This window comes from Aspergillus affinis (genome assembly GCF_023601865.1).
Source record: "Aspergillus affinis strain CMG 70 chromosome Unknown NODE_35_length_286873_cov_86_307686, whole genome shotgun sequence".
NCBI classification, from domain to species: domain Eukaryota; kingdom Fungi; phylum Ascomycota; class Eurotiomycetes; order Eurotiales; family Aspergillaceae; genus Aspergillus; species Aspergillus affinis.
Genome location: NW_026515816.1, coordinates 249611 through 266990, shown reverse-complemented (window position 1 = coordinate 266990; position 17380 = coordinate 249611). Strand labels below are relative to the sequence as shown.

At 39.4% G+C, this 17380-nt stretch overlaps 2 protein-coding genes across 2 annotated transcripts; one reads left to right on the top strand and one right to left on the bottom strand.

Moving 5' to 3' along the window:
• Positions 1–618: 618 nt before the first annotated feature.
• Positions 619–1122, bottom strand: KD926_006624 (Transposase; the record flags this gene model as incomplete). The annotated part of the gene is made up of 2 exons (XM_053099625.1): positions 619–939; positions 1015–1122. 2 exons carry the CDS (start codon positions 1120–1122, stop codon positions 619–621), a joined length of 429 nt encoding a protein of 142 aa, XP_052956706.1.
• An 11817-nt stretch (positions 1123–12939) lies between these two features.
• KD926_006623 (uncharacterized protein) lies at positions 12940–17325 on the top strand (the record flags this gene model as incomplete). The annotated part of the gene is made up of 7 exons (XM_053099624.1): positions 12940–13635; positions 13704–14708; positions 14958–15843; positions 15894–16070; positions 16195–16513; positions 16599–16884; positions 17041–17325. The coding sequence occupies 7 exons, from the start codon at positions 12940–12942 to the stop codon at positions 17323–17325; spliced, it is 3654 nt and encodes a 1217-aa protein (XP_052956705.1).
• Positions 17326–17380: the final 55 nt, after the last annotated feature.

The following is a 17380-nucleotide window of genomic DNA, read 5'->3' as shown; positions in this document are numbered from 1 at the left end:
TGATTTTATTTGCTTAGTATAGCAGCGCTCTGCATCGCGATCTCGCAGCCTTTTATGACCTGCCGAAGAGCCGATTTTGAAGGCGTAGAAGGGCTTTGGGATCCCCTTTTAAGCAGTTTCCTGATTGATGAAGCCTGCGTTCTCAATTGATATACCGTATGAGGCGTAGCGAGCGTAGATGAAGCCGATCCACGACTCGCAGGTGGTGTAGGAGTTGCTAATCGTGTATTTAACTTCTCAAGGACTGCCTCCCGTTGAAAGGGCAGTATACCAGCTGCCGCGAAGCCACTTTAAATGCTTGAAGCCGTAAAAACGAACGAGTTTGTGAGCGGCAGGATACACCTTCAAAAAATCGAGCTTATCAATATGATTAAAGCCGTTTTTCATCCGCTGCTCAACGAGGCCTCCGTAGGCCCTTTTTAGAGGGCCAAAACAACCAACATCAAGCGGCTGTAGGAGGTGTGAAGAATGCGCTGGCATGCATAAAGCAATAATCTTATTATCTGCACATGTTTCATCGAATGCAGGCGTGAGGTGGCTTCCATGGCCATCTAGTATAAGAAGCCGGTAAGATCCAATCGTACGCTGAGATGTTGCAGGAATAAAGACTTTTTGAAGTCATTCAAGGCTTATTTCATCGGTAGTCCAGCCGTTGGCACTAACTTTAATCTTCCAATCGCCTGGAATACTGCATTCTTCATACGAATCCTCTATATGGAGCTTTCCTTTGAAGATGACGCAGGTAGGGATTGACCAACCGCTTGAATTGATGCATTCAATCGTCGTCCATTCGCGGTTGCCTGGCTGAATAAGATGAGGTTTTCCAGGCATATTTGACCTCGTGACCACCTTGGTAGTAGCGATTACGCCCATTGCGAAGCCGGTTTCATCAAAATTAAAGATATCTTCATCAAGAATGCCGTACTGCATTCGGGTCTTCTAAAGGTTATCAAACCACGCGTTTACGATCCTAGGATCTTCACATTTCGCGCGAGAATGATCATATCGCCTTACAAAGCGAGCTTCGATCTCAGGGCGCCGCTTAACAAACAAGGTCACCCAGTTCTTGTCTATGGGCTTGTATTGAGTTGATTTCTCGCCTTGAAGAAGAATATTGGCCATTTCTTGCACGTGCGAAGGCCTCGGAGGCATTCCACGTGAATCGAGCATAATAATCCATTGAACAAGTGATTCCTCTTGAATGAACGATAATCGATGACAATTTGCGCGTTTTTCCATGCGATAATCGCGTCCCTTGAGGCGCGGCTGGAGGGTCGTACGCGGAATTTGAAATGTCTCTGCTGCGCGACGAACTAATTGAATTGCTTTGTTTTTAATTGCTTGAACAGCTAGTAGAATCCTCCCCTCTTGTTACTCTAATTTTTGCGATAATTGACTTCTTTTTGGTGTCATGATGGGTGGTTGAATTGCTTCATTCAAGACATTTGTGGAGAAATTGAAGTGGTGGCCCGCTTGGTCGGGAATTACGTTAACTAATATGTTGCTTTTATAAATAATTTATATTAAAGATTTAAAAGCTTTAATTAATCAGTTTTTGAATTTTATAATTTCGGTCCTAAAATTGCCGATTAGCTGATAAAACATTACAAATACAATTGTCTATTAAAAGTAACGTGATTCCCGGCCGACCGGTCACCTCATCAAATTTTCCCTTAGCAACCATTGTTTACATTTTTTAAACTACCACAATGCCTCCAAAAAGACCCCAGAAAACACAAAAATTGATTGAGCAAGAGGGTCGTCTTCTACTTGCTATAGAAGCTATTAAGAATGGCAGAATTCCCTCTATTGCTGCTGCTGCCCGCTCTTTTGAAGTGCCACGTACTACCCTCTCAGCTCGAATAAAGGGTCGCCAAAACAAGCATGGGTCAAATGGCCATAAATTTACTCAGCTTGAAAAAAGTTCAATTGAAGATTGGTTAGTCTCTATGGATTCGAGAGGCGCAGCTTTCAATTTGCCTATGTTGCGAAATATGGCCAATTTACTACTCCAATCGCGTGAAAAGACAATCTCTACTACTACCCTTTCTGTTGGAAAAAATTGGCCTACAGAAATCGTCAAACGCCGTCCAAATCTTATAACACGTCTATCTCGCAAATATGACTATAAGAGGGCCCTTTCTGAAGATCCCAGAATTATCCTGCCATGGTTTAAACTGGTTGAAGAAACCATTCAAAAATATGGTATCGACTCGGATGATATTTTTAACTTCGATAAATCTGGATTTGCGATAGGAATAAATACTACCCAAAAAATCGTTACTTCTGCTGATTATCATGGTCGGAGAGCTCTTTTACAAGCTGGAAATCGCGAATGAGTTACTGTAATTGAATGTATAAGGGCTTCTGGAGTCGCTCTACCGCCATATATCATTTTCAAAGGCAAGATATTTAAGCATCGTTAGTTCAATTTTTTACCTAACGAAGCTGACTGGCGAGTTAATGTCTCGAAAAATGGTTGAACAAGCGATAAGATTGCTCTTAATTGGTTAAAATACATTTTATTCCAAATATACGATCAAGAAAGGGAAAACATTGTTTTCTAGTACTAAATGGTCATGGGAGTCATCTTACTCCGGAATTTGACCAGCTATGCTCTGAAAATGATATTATCCCTATTTGTATGCTACCTCATGTATCGCATCTTTTATAGCCACTTGATGTAGGCTGTTTTGCGATTTTAAAACGCTTATACGGAGGCAAGGTGGCGGAATACATGAGACTCAACATCAATTCGATTGAAAAAGAAGATTTCCTAGATATCTTTCCTGAAATGCGATATGACACTTTTAAAGAGACTACTATTCGAAATAGCTTTTTAGCTACTGGATTCGTCCCTTTTAATCCGGATCATGTATTAGAAAAGTTAAATATTTAGCTTGAATCTTTAATACCTCTTGAACCACTACCAAATCGACTACCATCTTCCGGCAGTGATAGCGACTCCAATTCTCTCTGAACACTTAAAAAGCTAGAGAAATCCAAATTTCGCATCGATTCAGGCCTAGAACTTTTATTCGATAATCTCTCTTCACCTACAAAAAGAGAGATTTAGTACCATTACAATATGACAGTCCGATTGTTTTATCACTATCTTTTTCTCTCCGATCGATGCCGCCAGTTAGAAGAAGCAAATAAGAAGCAAGCAAGGAAAAAAATAAAATATAAAAAGCAGATTGCTCACAAGGGTAGTCTGGGAAAGTTAGAAGAGATTCAGGATAACATTGGTGTTGAGAGAAACGGTAATAGTGATTATATATCTTTGGATCCAACTTCTACAGAAGCTATGGTTGAACCTGAATTACCTCAGATGTCTACTATTTGCCGCGAATTTACTTGTTCTGGCTGTAATACGAAAGGACACAGGATTAACCAATGTCCTGAGAGAGTTAGATAGTCAATTTTATTATTGTTTTGGTTCTAAATCCGCGGTTGAAAATTGTGATTTTTTTGAAGTTTTGATGAGGTGACCGGTCGACCGGGATGACCGGTCGGCCGGGAATCACGTTAGTATTAAATATCTGATGCGTAAGCTTTTAGCGCTAATTTGAATATTTAAGTAAATAAGTCCTTAAATAACGTTATAACAGTATTAATTATAATAATTGTGTTCTTATTAGAGGCCTCTAATTGGTTTAAAAATCCAATAAAATTTAAGCGTTTTAGAGCTTTATTTAAGATATATCAAAGATGTAGGTTTTTACGAGCTTGTTTAAAGCATTTAAATGTAGCTGGACCAGACAATTAGTTATATAATTAGATTATCAAATTATTAATATAATGTTAGTTAAATTTATAATTATTTTAATTAAGTTCTAACTTATAAAAATACGTGATTGACCAATTTTAGAATAGTTTAAAATTAAAAGATTCTTCTATTGTAACTTATTATTGCTTTTAAAAGTTCCTACGGCAATTTTCGGTAACTAATTAGTTCGTTTGACTACTATGGAACCGGATTGAAACTTTGGATAATTCCTAAAACGTTTAATCAGATAAAAAGAAATCTAGAATAGATTTAGCACTTATAATCTTTTTAATCTTTTGTAGATTTTCGACCAAAAGTAATTTAGAGGGGATAGGGATTTTACCATTACTTTTAAAAAATTATAAAATTTTTATAATTAACATCATTATTTCAGAAATAAGATTTTCCTATACTATAATATAACATTCAACTGAATATTATCTAAAAGAAGCTTTTAATGTATAATATTAGTAAATAATAATAAATTTTTTTAATTTATTATTCGAAATTAACTTCTTTTGGAAGACTTATAATACATAATAAAAATGCTTTTGATTTGCTACTTAAACTCGGTTAGAGGGAAAAATAAAGTTTTTAACTAAAAATAATATTAAAATTAAACTCATCAATTTGATAATATTCCCTGATTTTTATTTTATATTTTCAGATTAAATCTTGGTAGGTCGGGTTTTCTTTAACTAATAAAATAATAATATATAACTTTAATATTAATATTATATAAAATTAAATAAATATATTTATTTATTAACATAGGGTATCTAACCTTATTAAAATCTATATAGGTCTATAAATGACTTCTTGCAAAGATCTTAGTAAGGTTAAAATAAATTGTTGAATTTAGTTACCTAACTGACTCAGAGTAAAATTAAGTTTATTTTTTATTTTTGATTAGAATAATATTAGAATAGGCTTTAACTAATAGGCTGTAATAAAAGAGATAATAAATTCAGTAAAATAAGTAAAAATTTCAATAATTATATAAAGGATATAAAACGTACAAAAAGTATTAAATAAAATATTTTGGGCTTGTAACTGTTAATATAATTAAATAATTAAACTAAGTTAGAAATTCTTCCATTTTAATTATTTAATAAGGAAAAAAATGAAATAATTAAATAATTTAAATAATTCAATGTAACCCTGATGTAACCCTAATATAAATAATGTAAATAAAACCTGCATCAGAATCTATACTAGGCCTAAAACAGATTAAAATAAGGGAAGTAAGCCTCGATTAATCAATTTTATTAACTTTACGTCTATTATTTAATATAAATGATTCAATAGTTTAAAATTAATACAACATTATAAGGTAATACGAGCTCCAAACCTTTTAAAGTAAAGTTTTCTCTCCATTAATCCGAATACAGTACTAGCTAATTAAGATAAAGTTTATAAATTAAAAAGCTATTTATCTAACGCGAGATAATACTACTGCTATTCTTAATCCAACGACCATAGATTAGAAAAGGGTTAATTAGGCACGGAGGGACGTTAATACAGTAAAAATAAGGTTTTAAAAAAAAGCTTTAAATGAATAATTATAGTAGGAAGGAAATGGACAATTACCGCTAAATCTAAATAAGAAATAGGTTGCGGGAGGGTGCCAGCGGCCAAGGCACCTACACGCGATACTTATACTTGGATAGGCAGGCGGTGACAGTAGGCAGGATGCTTTCAACAAATAGTATAAATGTGGCTGTAAATATTAGTGCTTTATATTAAAAACAGGGTTGCTATCTAATCTATAAAAAATTTATTACTTTCCGGTATTTCTCTAGCGTGAGCTTGGGTATTTAAAAGGTAATATAGGGCGATATAAATATATTTAGCATAGTATTAAATTTAAATAGAATACTTCAAATATTATATTAGTTATATTTTCGGGGGTTTTAATATTTAATATCCTTTTTGTAGATTCATTACGTTCTATTGTAGTTTTCTTATTTTAATCCTGCTAAACAATTTAAATAGAGAGAGAAATGTGTGACATCCTGAAGCCAGGGAACTTCCCGGTGCGGAGGAACGTTCGGGAGGAACGTTCTGGTTAGTTAGTATAGGATCTAGGGACCCTCCGGTAGGCATCCAGGAACCTTCCTGGATGCTTTGCAGATATTCCTGCCTTAGGCGAAGCATCGGGCAGTATATAGAGGCTCTAGATCCTCCCTCCTAGATAGCCTTTCTTCCCCATGGGAAAATTCCTTGACTACGAGTCAAACAAACTTGTCTTTTTCTAAGCTCCTTTGTAGACCGTCACAAAATGGAGGTATATCCTATATTTATTTATTTAAGATAAGGTCTTCATGGAGTAAATTTATAAAGTCATTATTAACTTTTTTATAAAGGTTGTTAAGATCTGTAATTTCTCAGAAGTAAAATAGCTAATCTAAGCCTGATTAAAGCTTTCAAAGGATTTTTATATTTAACTAAAATCTTTAAAAGGCTAATAGCCCCCAAAGTGTAAACAGTGCGCTCCTAAGGATACTTTAGTATAATATTATAAAAAGGTTCAATTAAGTTATAACTATAATATTTTAATTTTCGCGTTAAAGCCTATGGTATTAATACTTTTTAGGAGCTGTAGATTATTAATAAAAAGGATATTTCTAGGTCTATTATTATCTACTATTTCTTTAAGATTTGGGCCTAATATAACTTTATGTTTTTACTGATAAAGTTTTTTTCTAAGATATATATGTTTAGAAAAATGGTTATACTAGCAGTTACTTTATTAAAAATAATGTATTATTCTAATATATATACTTACGCCCGAACCTTTTAAAACTATTGTATTTTTATTTATAATATTTATAATATTTATAACTATTTAGGGCCTTTTAATGTTAGTATTTATAAATTTAGAAAGATCCTTAGGGTTATTAAGTCGACTAATAGCTTTTAAAAAGGGTTATAAAAGCTTATTATATAGTTATAAAGAACTTTTATTTTATAATTAATAGTAATCTGGATTTACCTATTTGATTATATTTTACCCAATAACATCAATTAATTCAAAAAGTTAATAAATGAAAATTTAATAATTCTATTAATCTTTTAATAACTCGTAATATGTCCCGCGCGAGCTAACAAGAAGAATAATATGTTTAAAATAATTAAATTGATTTATATTAGTATTATAATTTATTTTTGTTTTTATATAAGGTTTAGAGGAATAACTAGTTTAAATAGAGATTAATAAGCGTATTATAGGAAATTTTAAATACTTTTAATATTAATGTTATAGCTAAGCAATCGTGGCTACAATAGAACCAAATTATTACAAATGTCCCGAAACTAACCCTTATTGTAAATACTTTATTACTATTACGACTATTTAGGGCCTTGTTACTAAGCACTGTTTAGAAAAGGCTATTTACTAAATAGAAGGATAAGCCGGCATTAAAAGATTTTTAGATTATTTATTAATGGGTAATTTAAATTATTAAAAAATATTGATTAACTATATATTATTAAAAACTTCGCCGGTTTTGCCAGAGGCCCAGCTACGCGCTTAGGCCCGAAGAAAACTAGCTCAAACTAAAGATAACTTTACTATCATCTTATCAGCCTTCCCAACTTTCAAAGGCCCCCGAAGCGCCGTTATGGCCTTGTCGCCCGAGAAAGGTGCGGATAGGCAGGGGACCCCGACAAAACCCCTGAATACCTGCCACGGTACCTAATAACGCGGTTTTAAAAGTATTACTGAGATCCTGAAAAGAATCGACACCAGCCTTTTGGAGACCCATTATCCAATTGTTCGATAGACTGAAAAACCTGCAAATGTTAAGCCCTTGGTATTCCCTCCGAGTCTATTTACTTTCGTGTCAATACTCGCAAGGAACAACAAAAGAACGATCCCGATACAAGAGAAACGGGAGACAAGGATCCTGAATAACAGTAGCGAGAGCGGGAAACCCGCCCCCTCGCTAGGGTCACCTAAAAGATAAATTGCGAGCTCCAGAAGATAGGCATGCAGGGGGGCAAAATCAAAGCCAGATAACAGAGTAAAGTTATTACTTTTCTCGCAAATAAGACTGTTACCAAGACTGCAATAGAAGAGAAATCGCATCTCTGGAAGTCAGCTATCGGAAAGAAAACCACTTTCTGACCAAAAAAAAGCACTATTATAGTATACGGAGTGCGGATTAAGGATTTTGAGACCAACAAATAAGCCGAGGGTATCAAGACCATTATCGAAAATAACCTGGCCCTGAAGACAAGGGCCAACCAACATCACGAGATTCGCCTAGAGAAAACGCGTTCTGTGACTACAGAAGTCTTACAGTGCCCTCATTCTTGATCTCGATACGCCGGAAGAAGCTAACTTCCTAGTAAACAAGGGAATAGCCTTTGAGCCAGAAATACACTCCGCTTCTAGAGGGAGAGGAAGGCCCAAAGAGGCACTTGCAACGCTAGAAAATAGACAAATTACGAGTTTCCTGTCTCAAAAGAGTTTCGTGGAGAACCTTGCGCTGCCTGAGCCCAAAGACACCAGCATGGAGGGAAACCCAGATTCCACCCAATGCTAAGTCCGCTCAAGATAGCACAGTACAACGTGAATAACAAACCAGAAACAATAATACTGCTGTCTGCCAGCGCGGAGGCAGCTGGATATGCAGTAAACATTCAGGCTACGTAGGAGCCCGCCGTCACACGCGATATACTGCGAGTTGAGCTCCTCTTACATTCCAGCTTACCCGACAAACCGATATGCGCGGTTATGTCTCCCCATCAACGAGGTTTTACAAGAATACTTGTGGGAGGTAGAACAAATATCTCCACACATAGCGACGATAACCGTGACAATCAATAAACAACAAGACTAAAATCACAATTACGAACATATATAATCCTCCTATCTCAGCAGCGAGATAGGATCCTGACAGCTCCCTGCTGCAGCTGCCGGAAATACTCTAGCGACCGACCGCCCACGTCCTAGTGGGCGATATGAACCTCCACCACGCCATGTAATCACTACCAAACGAAACAAAAGTCAGTAAGATAGCAAATGAACTAATCGAACTAATCGCGGAAACGGGACAGTACTTATGGAACTCAGAGGAATTGCGAGATAAACCCGAGGTCGACGAATACGCAACGTACCTGCAGAAGTTTATCATTGACCTGGCAGACAAAGCGGTCCCCAGGCAAAAAAAAAAAACGGAAGAAAATACAGGTACAACTGGTAGAACTCAGATGTCGCAGAAACAGTCCAAAACGAAAGAAAAACTAAATATTAAAAAATAAGCGATAAGCTGCTCAAATACTTTAACGAGAAAAAGTTTTTTTTTTTCAGAGAAACAAAAACGAAGTTAATAGTGAATATAACTTTACAAGTTTCGAAAAAATCTGATTCTGATATACAGATTCGCGAGATAGGCGAAAAACTGCAGCTATCTATCTTTTCAGATCTCTAAAGTACCCAATCTCTACGAGAGAGGAAAAGCAGTAATTACATTTAAAAAAAAAGATAAAATTTTTCCATAAACAATTCTGTCCAGAAAAATCTACAATTACAAAACTTTTTGTTAAAAGTAAATTATATTTTTTAGAACTCTGACTTACAGTTACGAGCGAAATGGTAACTACAGCAACCAAAAACAATTGCATTATAGAAAATATAAGAATCTGATATAATCTTTACAGATTTTATTAAAGCCCTAAAATAACTGATTGTAGAGACCTTAAAAATACTGAGTTAAGCCAGCTAAAATTACTAAGAAAGATAGATTTATAAAGTCAGTTCTGGACTTAGTACTAATAATAATACTATTGTTTTTAGATATATTTGAAGTCTTCGATAATATGATTAAGATTAAGCCTATCGACATACTACGCAGAAAGAGAATCTCAGACTATTATCGCCTAAATAAACAATTTTATAATAGATCGTTCAGTTATATTTATCTTCGATAAAAAAGAGTTAGACTCATTACTTACCAAAACGAGAATCTTTTAAAGATCTTTTATTTTATCTATTTTCTTTTTATTTTATAATTCTGATTTAAATTGATTAATATAATCTAACTGATTTAAAGGCTATCAGAATTAGCTTTATTGATAATACAAATATAATAGTTTAAAAATTGATCATACAGTTAGTTTACTTACTAAACACTAAATATATTATATAAGAGATGACTGAAATAGGTAACTGCTTACAGAACCAAATTTATACTAAAAAAATATACTAATCTACTTTTTATAATGTAAAAAAGATAATTTTAATAGACTAATATTTATTAGACCTATAATTAAATAACTATCTAAACGTATCAAAGCTCAAAATTATATTTAGATAAGATTTTAACTGAGCGACTTATAGTAATATTATATAAAAAAATTACCAAAATAATACATTTAAACAATTAATAGATTTAACCTAAGATCTTCTCATGTTATAAATCCAAAAAATCCATAATATAATTATCTGTTCAGCTTTTATTTTTGTAAGTTACCTGATACATTTCATTTGAAAAAAAAAACTATAAAATAATATTCTCTTTTTATTTAGCCTAAAAGGTCCAAATCAGACACAAAAGATTAAAAATGTTTTTAAAGTTATATCAATATTTATTTTAGAGGTACTCATTTATACTTTGTCAATCGAATACTATTTTACAGGAAAACTGGCTGAGTACCACACAAGAGCGCAAAACGACAAACTAGCAAACTTACAAAACAAATATGTAAAAGGGTAGAAAATAGCGCCTTCTAAAAGTTTACAAACAGAAAAATAATACTTCAATAGGCCTATATTACAGGGCTAAAATCAACATGTCAGATATATATCAAACGAGTGTTACTGCCAACAGCAAAAAAGTAGACCAAAAAATGCAAGAATTAAGATATAAGAAGCCGCCCTACAGAAATTTAAAAAAAATTCTGTTAAAACCTATCTGAAAAAATTTAATATAGATTAACTAAAGATTTGTTTAAGTTTCAGGTCAGTCTGTAGAAAGCCAAAAAATTCAGCATTAATATAATTTTAGACAGGTAATGTAGGACTGATAGTCTTCTTATATTATACAAAAGTACCAAGATAGGGATCTCTGATGTGCCCCAAATGCAATAGAAAAAAGAGAACCCTAAATATGATATTACATTCTGTATAGCATATTACGCATATGATAAAACGAAATACGATATAGAGATATAGACATTGAGTAACTGCTTATCATCCCTAAAAGAGTACAAAAAGTAATAAAATAGTAGATACAGAAAGGAATAATTAATCAATTTTAGCTAGAGAATATGTTAATTAAGGGTTAACAAGGCTAATACTAGCAAACAGATCTCTAAGGGTATATACGAAGAACGAGAGATAAACTACCGAGGCAGACAGATTTTTAACCCGATAGGGCCTCCGGCCCTACACGGTTTTTCCCTCTAGATAGCGAGATAGATCCGGTGGCCATAGACCCAACGGAGTAACAATAATAATATTATTGTTATTAATTAAAAAAGAAAAAGAGAATATTAAAAAATTTTAAATAATTAAAATTAATAAAATTAATAATATTACTAATTTGTTATATATTATTTGCGCGATATTTTACATTTACAAAAGAAATATTTATTTTTTATACAAAAACAGTTAATGTAAAGGATCTTTTATTCTATAAAATGGTATTAGAAAGATTACTATAATTATAAAAAATTGTAAAATTAAAAAAGGACATGGAAACGTAATAAACTATAATATAGGTAAAATAATGATAAATTATCACCAGTGTAATTATGAGTCAGTAACTTTTACAATTATATAGTACCTAATGTTATAGATAATAATAAAATTTCTGGCTACTGGGGCGTAACTTTATTTAAAAAAAATATTAGAAATTATATTTTTAACGCTTATTAGTGGCCAGAGATTAGTGGAAAGGTTTCACCTGACCACGGATGGTCACATGACACGCAAACATCTGAAATTGCACGGCGGCCGTGCAATTTCAGCACCTTGTGCAGTTAATTCTCAAATTGAGCCATACCTACACTCCAGGTTTTGGAGCCTCACACTAATAAACTGCACCATCTCATTGAATTAAACACTGAATCTATCGAAATGATGCTTTGTTGAATTGTTTGACTCCTATATTCGTTTATTTTGGCTACCGAGAGCCACCCACGATTACGACCCAGTATTGACGCACCCACCGAACCAAATCGACACCAGATCCGATCCAATCAGCTGAGATCCCTAGAAACACCTCGGGACATCGTTCCGTGCAGAATACCAATATTGAGACCTCCAATCGATCCTTACTGGTCCCCTACGTAACTAGACCCACCACTAGAATATCCACTGCGGGTCGACCCAGCAGTGCAGCGTCCTACCGCTCCATCGTGAACGAGGATGAACGATCCATCCAGTATCCCGATACCGCAGTCAAGGCTTCCAAGGAGATAACTAGGGTAGCGTCCTATCCAGGACAATGTTACTACCCCGGTTGCCGCAGCCGCAGGCAGCCTGGTCAACTTCGACAACCTCGACAAAGGCAAGCTCCTTTTCGCCCTGCCTTCAGCCATAAAGAAGCAGGCGTAAAGGACCCTTTTGCGACTACCCGCTCCCTTTTCAGCACTGGCTAGTCTTCTACTACTACCGCGTCTGCGTCCCTGCTTTTACCGCTTAGGATGTAGAGCTGCTGAAGATAAGGATCTAGGTCCTGGAGGCAGAGGCAAGAACCCACGAAGCCCTACTTCAATCTGCCGAAAACGAAGTGAAGATGCACGGGGCCAGAGCAGAGCGCTACAAGAAGACTGCGCAGGCTACTATCAACCAGAACGTGGCATTGCAGAAAGACCTCAAGCATTTCTAGACCACCTCCGAACTAGAGCGTCCGGTTCGTTTTGATAAAGCTCTCTCCGCTGACGAGCCTGTCGAAAGTGTCGAAGATGCACCCAGAACCCATACCCGTACCGAACGTCAGGGGACTGCAGACACCGTATGGACTGCCGCGGATACTGCTAACTGGCGTCCTCGTGGTGAGAAACCTCGCGAGCCTCTGGGCCCTGGAGATGTGGATAACTACCATACTTGGCGCTTTGCAGTAGACCAGAAGCTGCGGGTTGATCAGCCCCTATACCCAGATGACGCTAGCAAGATTTCATATGCTTAACGACAGATGTCTGGGACCCTCTTCATTACCATGAATAACTACGCTACTTGCACCCCGGGTGCCACCTATGATGAGTTTATGAAGGAGGTTGAAAACTACCTTGGCATATACCTACTGGAGGACGACGCCCGCCGAGAGCTGGTCCATATCAAGCAGGATCGCAAGGAGAACGTAACCGATTACTATCAGCGCCTCGTTCCCCTTTGGACCCGTGCCGGCACTGCAGAAGTCGACCGTATCCTCAAGCTTCGTCATACCGTGCTGACGCCTATCAGTACACAGCTAGGCACTCAACGATTCGGCTCAGTTATGGAACTTCTTGATGCCGCCCGGCAGGTCGAACGCAACCGTAAAGAGATGGACTTCTACTTCCCTCGCGGCCCGCGTTCCCAGACCGCCGCTACTGTGTCTGTTAATCCCGCGCCGAAACTACGCACTGCAGCTACTACTGCTACCAATCCTGGAGCCGCCTCGACGCGCTCGAACGCTGCGCTAAACCCTCGTGGCCGCAGCTTTACACCTTCAGCTACCAAACCCGCGGAGTGGCAAAGAGAGTGGTTTGAACCTCAGCGCAACCCTCCAAGACTAACCCCTGTGGATAGGGCCCTACTAGCCCACACCGGCCGTTGTTGGAGCTGCCGTGGCTCAAACTACCGCGCTAGTGACTCCTGCTGCCCGAACTACGCGTCCCACAATGGCAGAGGCAAATCCTTGAACGAAGTCGCTGTAGGCGCGGGCATTGAAGAACTCACTGATTCGGAAAACGAGTAGTCCCTGATCAAAGTCGTGACCAGGGACCTGTTATGGAGGAGGATCGTGATCACTGTTTCTTGTCGTCATTGGTACTAGGTTTGGAGGGACAGCTGAAGCTTGGTAGACACCTTGTGGTGTCCGCTAAGGTCCATCAGCAGTTCCGAACGACGCCTATTTTGGTAGATAATGGAAGCGAAGTTGAAGCTATCGATCCCTCTCTGGTACGCACTCTCAATTTGCCTACCTTAGATCTTGCTACACCGATTCCGCTCCATCTCGCGAACGGCACCCTTTATTTTACTGTAACCCAGATAGCCCTATTCAACTGCGATATCGACGGCCACACCGAACAACTGGCCGCATATATTGCCCCCCTGGCCCGCTATAAGATAGTGCTAGGGGACCACTGGCTGGCTACGCACAACCCGCATGTTGATTTCACGAATCGCACTCGTACGTTTAACTCACCTTACTGCTTCGCGGAGGGCTGCTTACCTCGAGGCACCCCTTGTACCGTGCACGCCCGCGGATCGAAGGCTTTATTGACCAAAACCACTGCTCAGATAGCCGGAGACCCGATTACTAGCATCTCAATCGTTTCTGCCAGGCGCTTTACCTCTCTAGCCGCCCAACACGACCACCACGGCTATCTAGTCATGCCTAGGGATGGCCGGAAGCACCTCTGTGTGTCTACTACGAACGCGGTACGCCCTGAGGACTACGACACCTTTATGACTAACAAAGAGGCCTACACGATTGACCAGTTGAAGAAGCGCGTCCCGGAAAAGTATCATTCAGTGATAGAAGTCGTCATGAAACACGAGGCCGATACCTTACCACCGCATCGCCCTGAAGACCACGACATTCAATTAGTTGATGGCGCTACACCTCCGTTTGCTAAGAGCTATCGTCCTATGACCGAGCAGGAGCTAGACGTCGTGTGGAAATATATCCAGGAGCAGCTCGGAAAAGGTTTTATTCGCTCTAGCTCCTCGCAGACCGCCGCACCCCTGTTGATTGTACGCAAACCGAATGGCGGCCTACGGGTTTGTGTCGACTACCGTACCTTAAACGAGCTCACGATCAAAAGCCGCTACCCAATCCCGTTGATTAATGAGACCCTCAACCGCCTAAAGCGAGCAAAAGTGTTCAGCAAAGTTGACGTGATCCATGCATTTAACCGCCTACGCATAAAAGAGGGCCAGGAATAGCTAACCGCGTTTAACACCTGATACGGCCAATTCGAATATCTAGTAATGCCTTTTGGGCTTTGCAATGCTCCCGCGTTTTTCCAGAGCTACATTAATAACTCGCTATCAGAATATCTGGATATATTCTGCATCGCATACCTGGATGATGTGCTGATCTACAGCGACAGCGAAGAACACACGGAACACGTTTTGAAGGTCCTACGCCGCCTACGAGATCGTGGGTTGCAGATAGATATCGACAACTATGAATTGGATACCCAGGAAGTCAAATATCTCGGCCTAATTGTAACCACGAATGGTATCCGCATGGACCCAGAGAAAGTTGCCTTCTTCTCGAAGATGACCCCCGCGGAGACTAACTTCATGATCTACGATAAGGAACTTCTTGCGATTGTTCGCTCGTTTGAGACATGGCGTCCCGAACTCGCTAGTGTGGTACCGAGCAACCCAGTAAAGGTCTACACTGACCACCGAAACCTGCAGCATTTTATGACTACTAAGCAGCTGAATCGCCGACAGGTCCGGTGGGCCGAATTCCTCTCTGAATTTAACTTTAAGATTATGTACCGCCCTAGCAAACAAGGGGAGAAACCCCATACCTTGACACGCCGCTCCCAGGATCTCCCGCAGGGCGCTGATGACGCCCGTAAGAAAGAGCGTTTCCAAACCTTGCTCCCGTCGGAGTGTCTTGATGAAGCAGTACAGAAAGACCTCCGTATCGTCAGTACACGCAGACGTCGTTTTCACACGCTGCCCCCTGACTCTACTACTTCCCTACAGAGCACCCAGGCGCCTCCAGCTGCGAGCAACCCCGATAGTAATTCAAGCTCTGCGCTAAGCGACCCCTCAGATATCCTGTCAACCCCGGAAGGATTCACTCTGCCCCTGACGGGTACACACAAAATGACCAATTGGACCCTCTTGACCAGCCGGACGATCAACTGGACGACCAATCGGACGAACCCTCAGAGTCAAACGCCTCAGAGTCGACTGCATCACAACAATCTAGCGCGTCAGCAGCTACTGAGGGGGATGATAAAATGCCGCTCGAGGCACTTATTGAAGAAGCCTACGAGAACGATAGAGTGACCCAAGCGATCATAAAGCCGAAGGATAAAGGCAAGCGTAAGTTACCAAAGATCGCTATTGAACAAGGCGTCAAGATCTCTATGGGAGAGGTGACCATACGATACCACTGTATGTGGATTCGTGATCGTTTATACATTCCCGAATACCATGTATTGCGCTACCGGATCCTTAAGGTGCTTGCATCGACATCGTTTATCGGGATATCCCGGCCCGAAAGGCATGTTTCGGGCAGTTATTCGCAACTACTTCTGGCTACGCATGAAGCAGGACGTCATTCAATACACGAACTTCTGTGCTACATGTAAACGAGCAAAAGCGCGTACCACGCAGGCGCAGGGTCTACTACGGCCGCTCCCGGTACCAAATCGCAAATGGCTTGACATCTCGATGGATATAGCTGAGGACCTACCTGCGTGCACTCGCCGCGGACGCGAGTTCCGCCACGTATTGGTAGTAATTGACTGTTTGACTAAGGCCAAGATCTTTGAGTCGCTCGCCACTAAGTCGGTTGACGAGCTTGTTGAGGTTATGCATCGTTGTGTCCTCTGTGAGTATGGGTTACCCATGCTCGAACGTTTCTGACCGTGGAAGCGCGTTTGCGAGTTGCTTTTGGAAACGATACTGTACGCGATATAGAGTCAAATGCAAGTTGTCAACCGTTTATCATCCTGAAACGGACGGACAATCCGAGGCTGCTGTTAAGGGCCTAAAGAACTACATTTGCGCATATGTCAATTTCGCGCAGGACGACTGGGTTGACTACCTTCCTGTTGCACAGTTTACTACAAATGACCACGTTTCTGAAACCACTGGAATGACCCCTTTCTTTGCGAACTATGGATTTTACCCCGGTACCGGCGCGGAACCACCTGGCTCGCTCTCCCATGCTACACACCCGGAAATGGAAGCTGCGGATCGCCTTGTTCGTCGCACTGAGGCTATTAATGAATTTCTCTGAAATGAGATCGCGTGGACCCAGGAAGCATACGCTCGACAAGCTGACGCCCATCGCTAACCCCATCCAGCCTACCGTCTTGGAGATCGCGTCTATGTAGATGCTAGACATTTTCGCCTACAGCGGGAGAGTCAATTACTCGCGCCAAAGGCCCTCGGCCCATGGTTAATTGTCCGGAATTTCGATAATAAGGCCTATGAGTTGCAGCTGCCCGACTATATGCTTGCTGTCGGGATTACGCCTGTCTTTCATCTCTCCCTGCTTCGCCTCGGCCCTACCCCTGAAGATGTCTATCCTGGCCAACATGAAGACCCGCAGGAGCCAGTTATGATCGTAGATGTTGACACACAGGAGGAGCACCCGGAGTGGACCGTTAGAGAAGTTGTAGATTGCCGGATGACCCGTTGACTTGGTACGCGCATCACTCTATATAGTGGTTCTTGGTCAGTTCGTCACAGTTTTG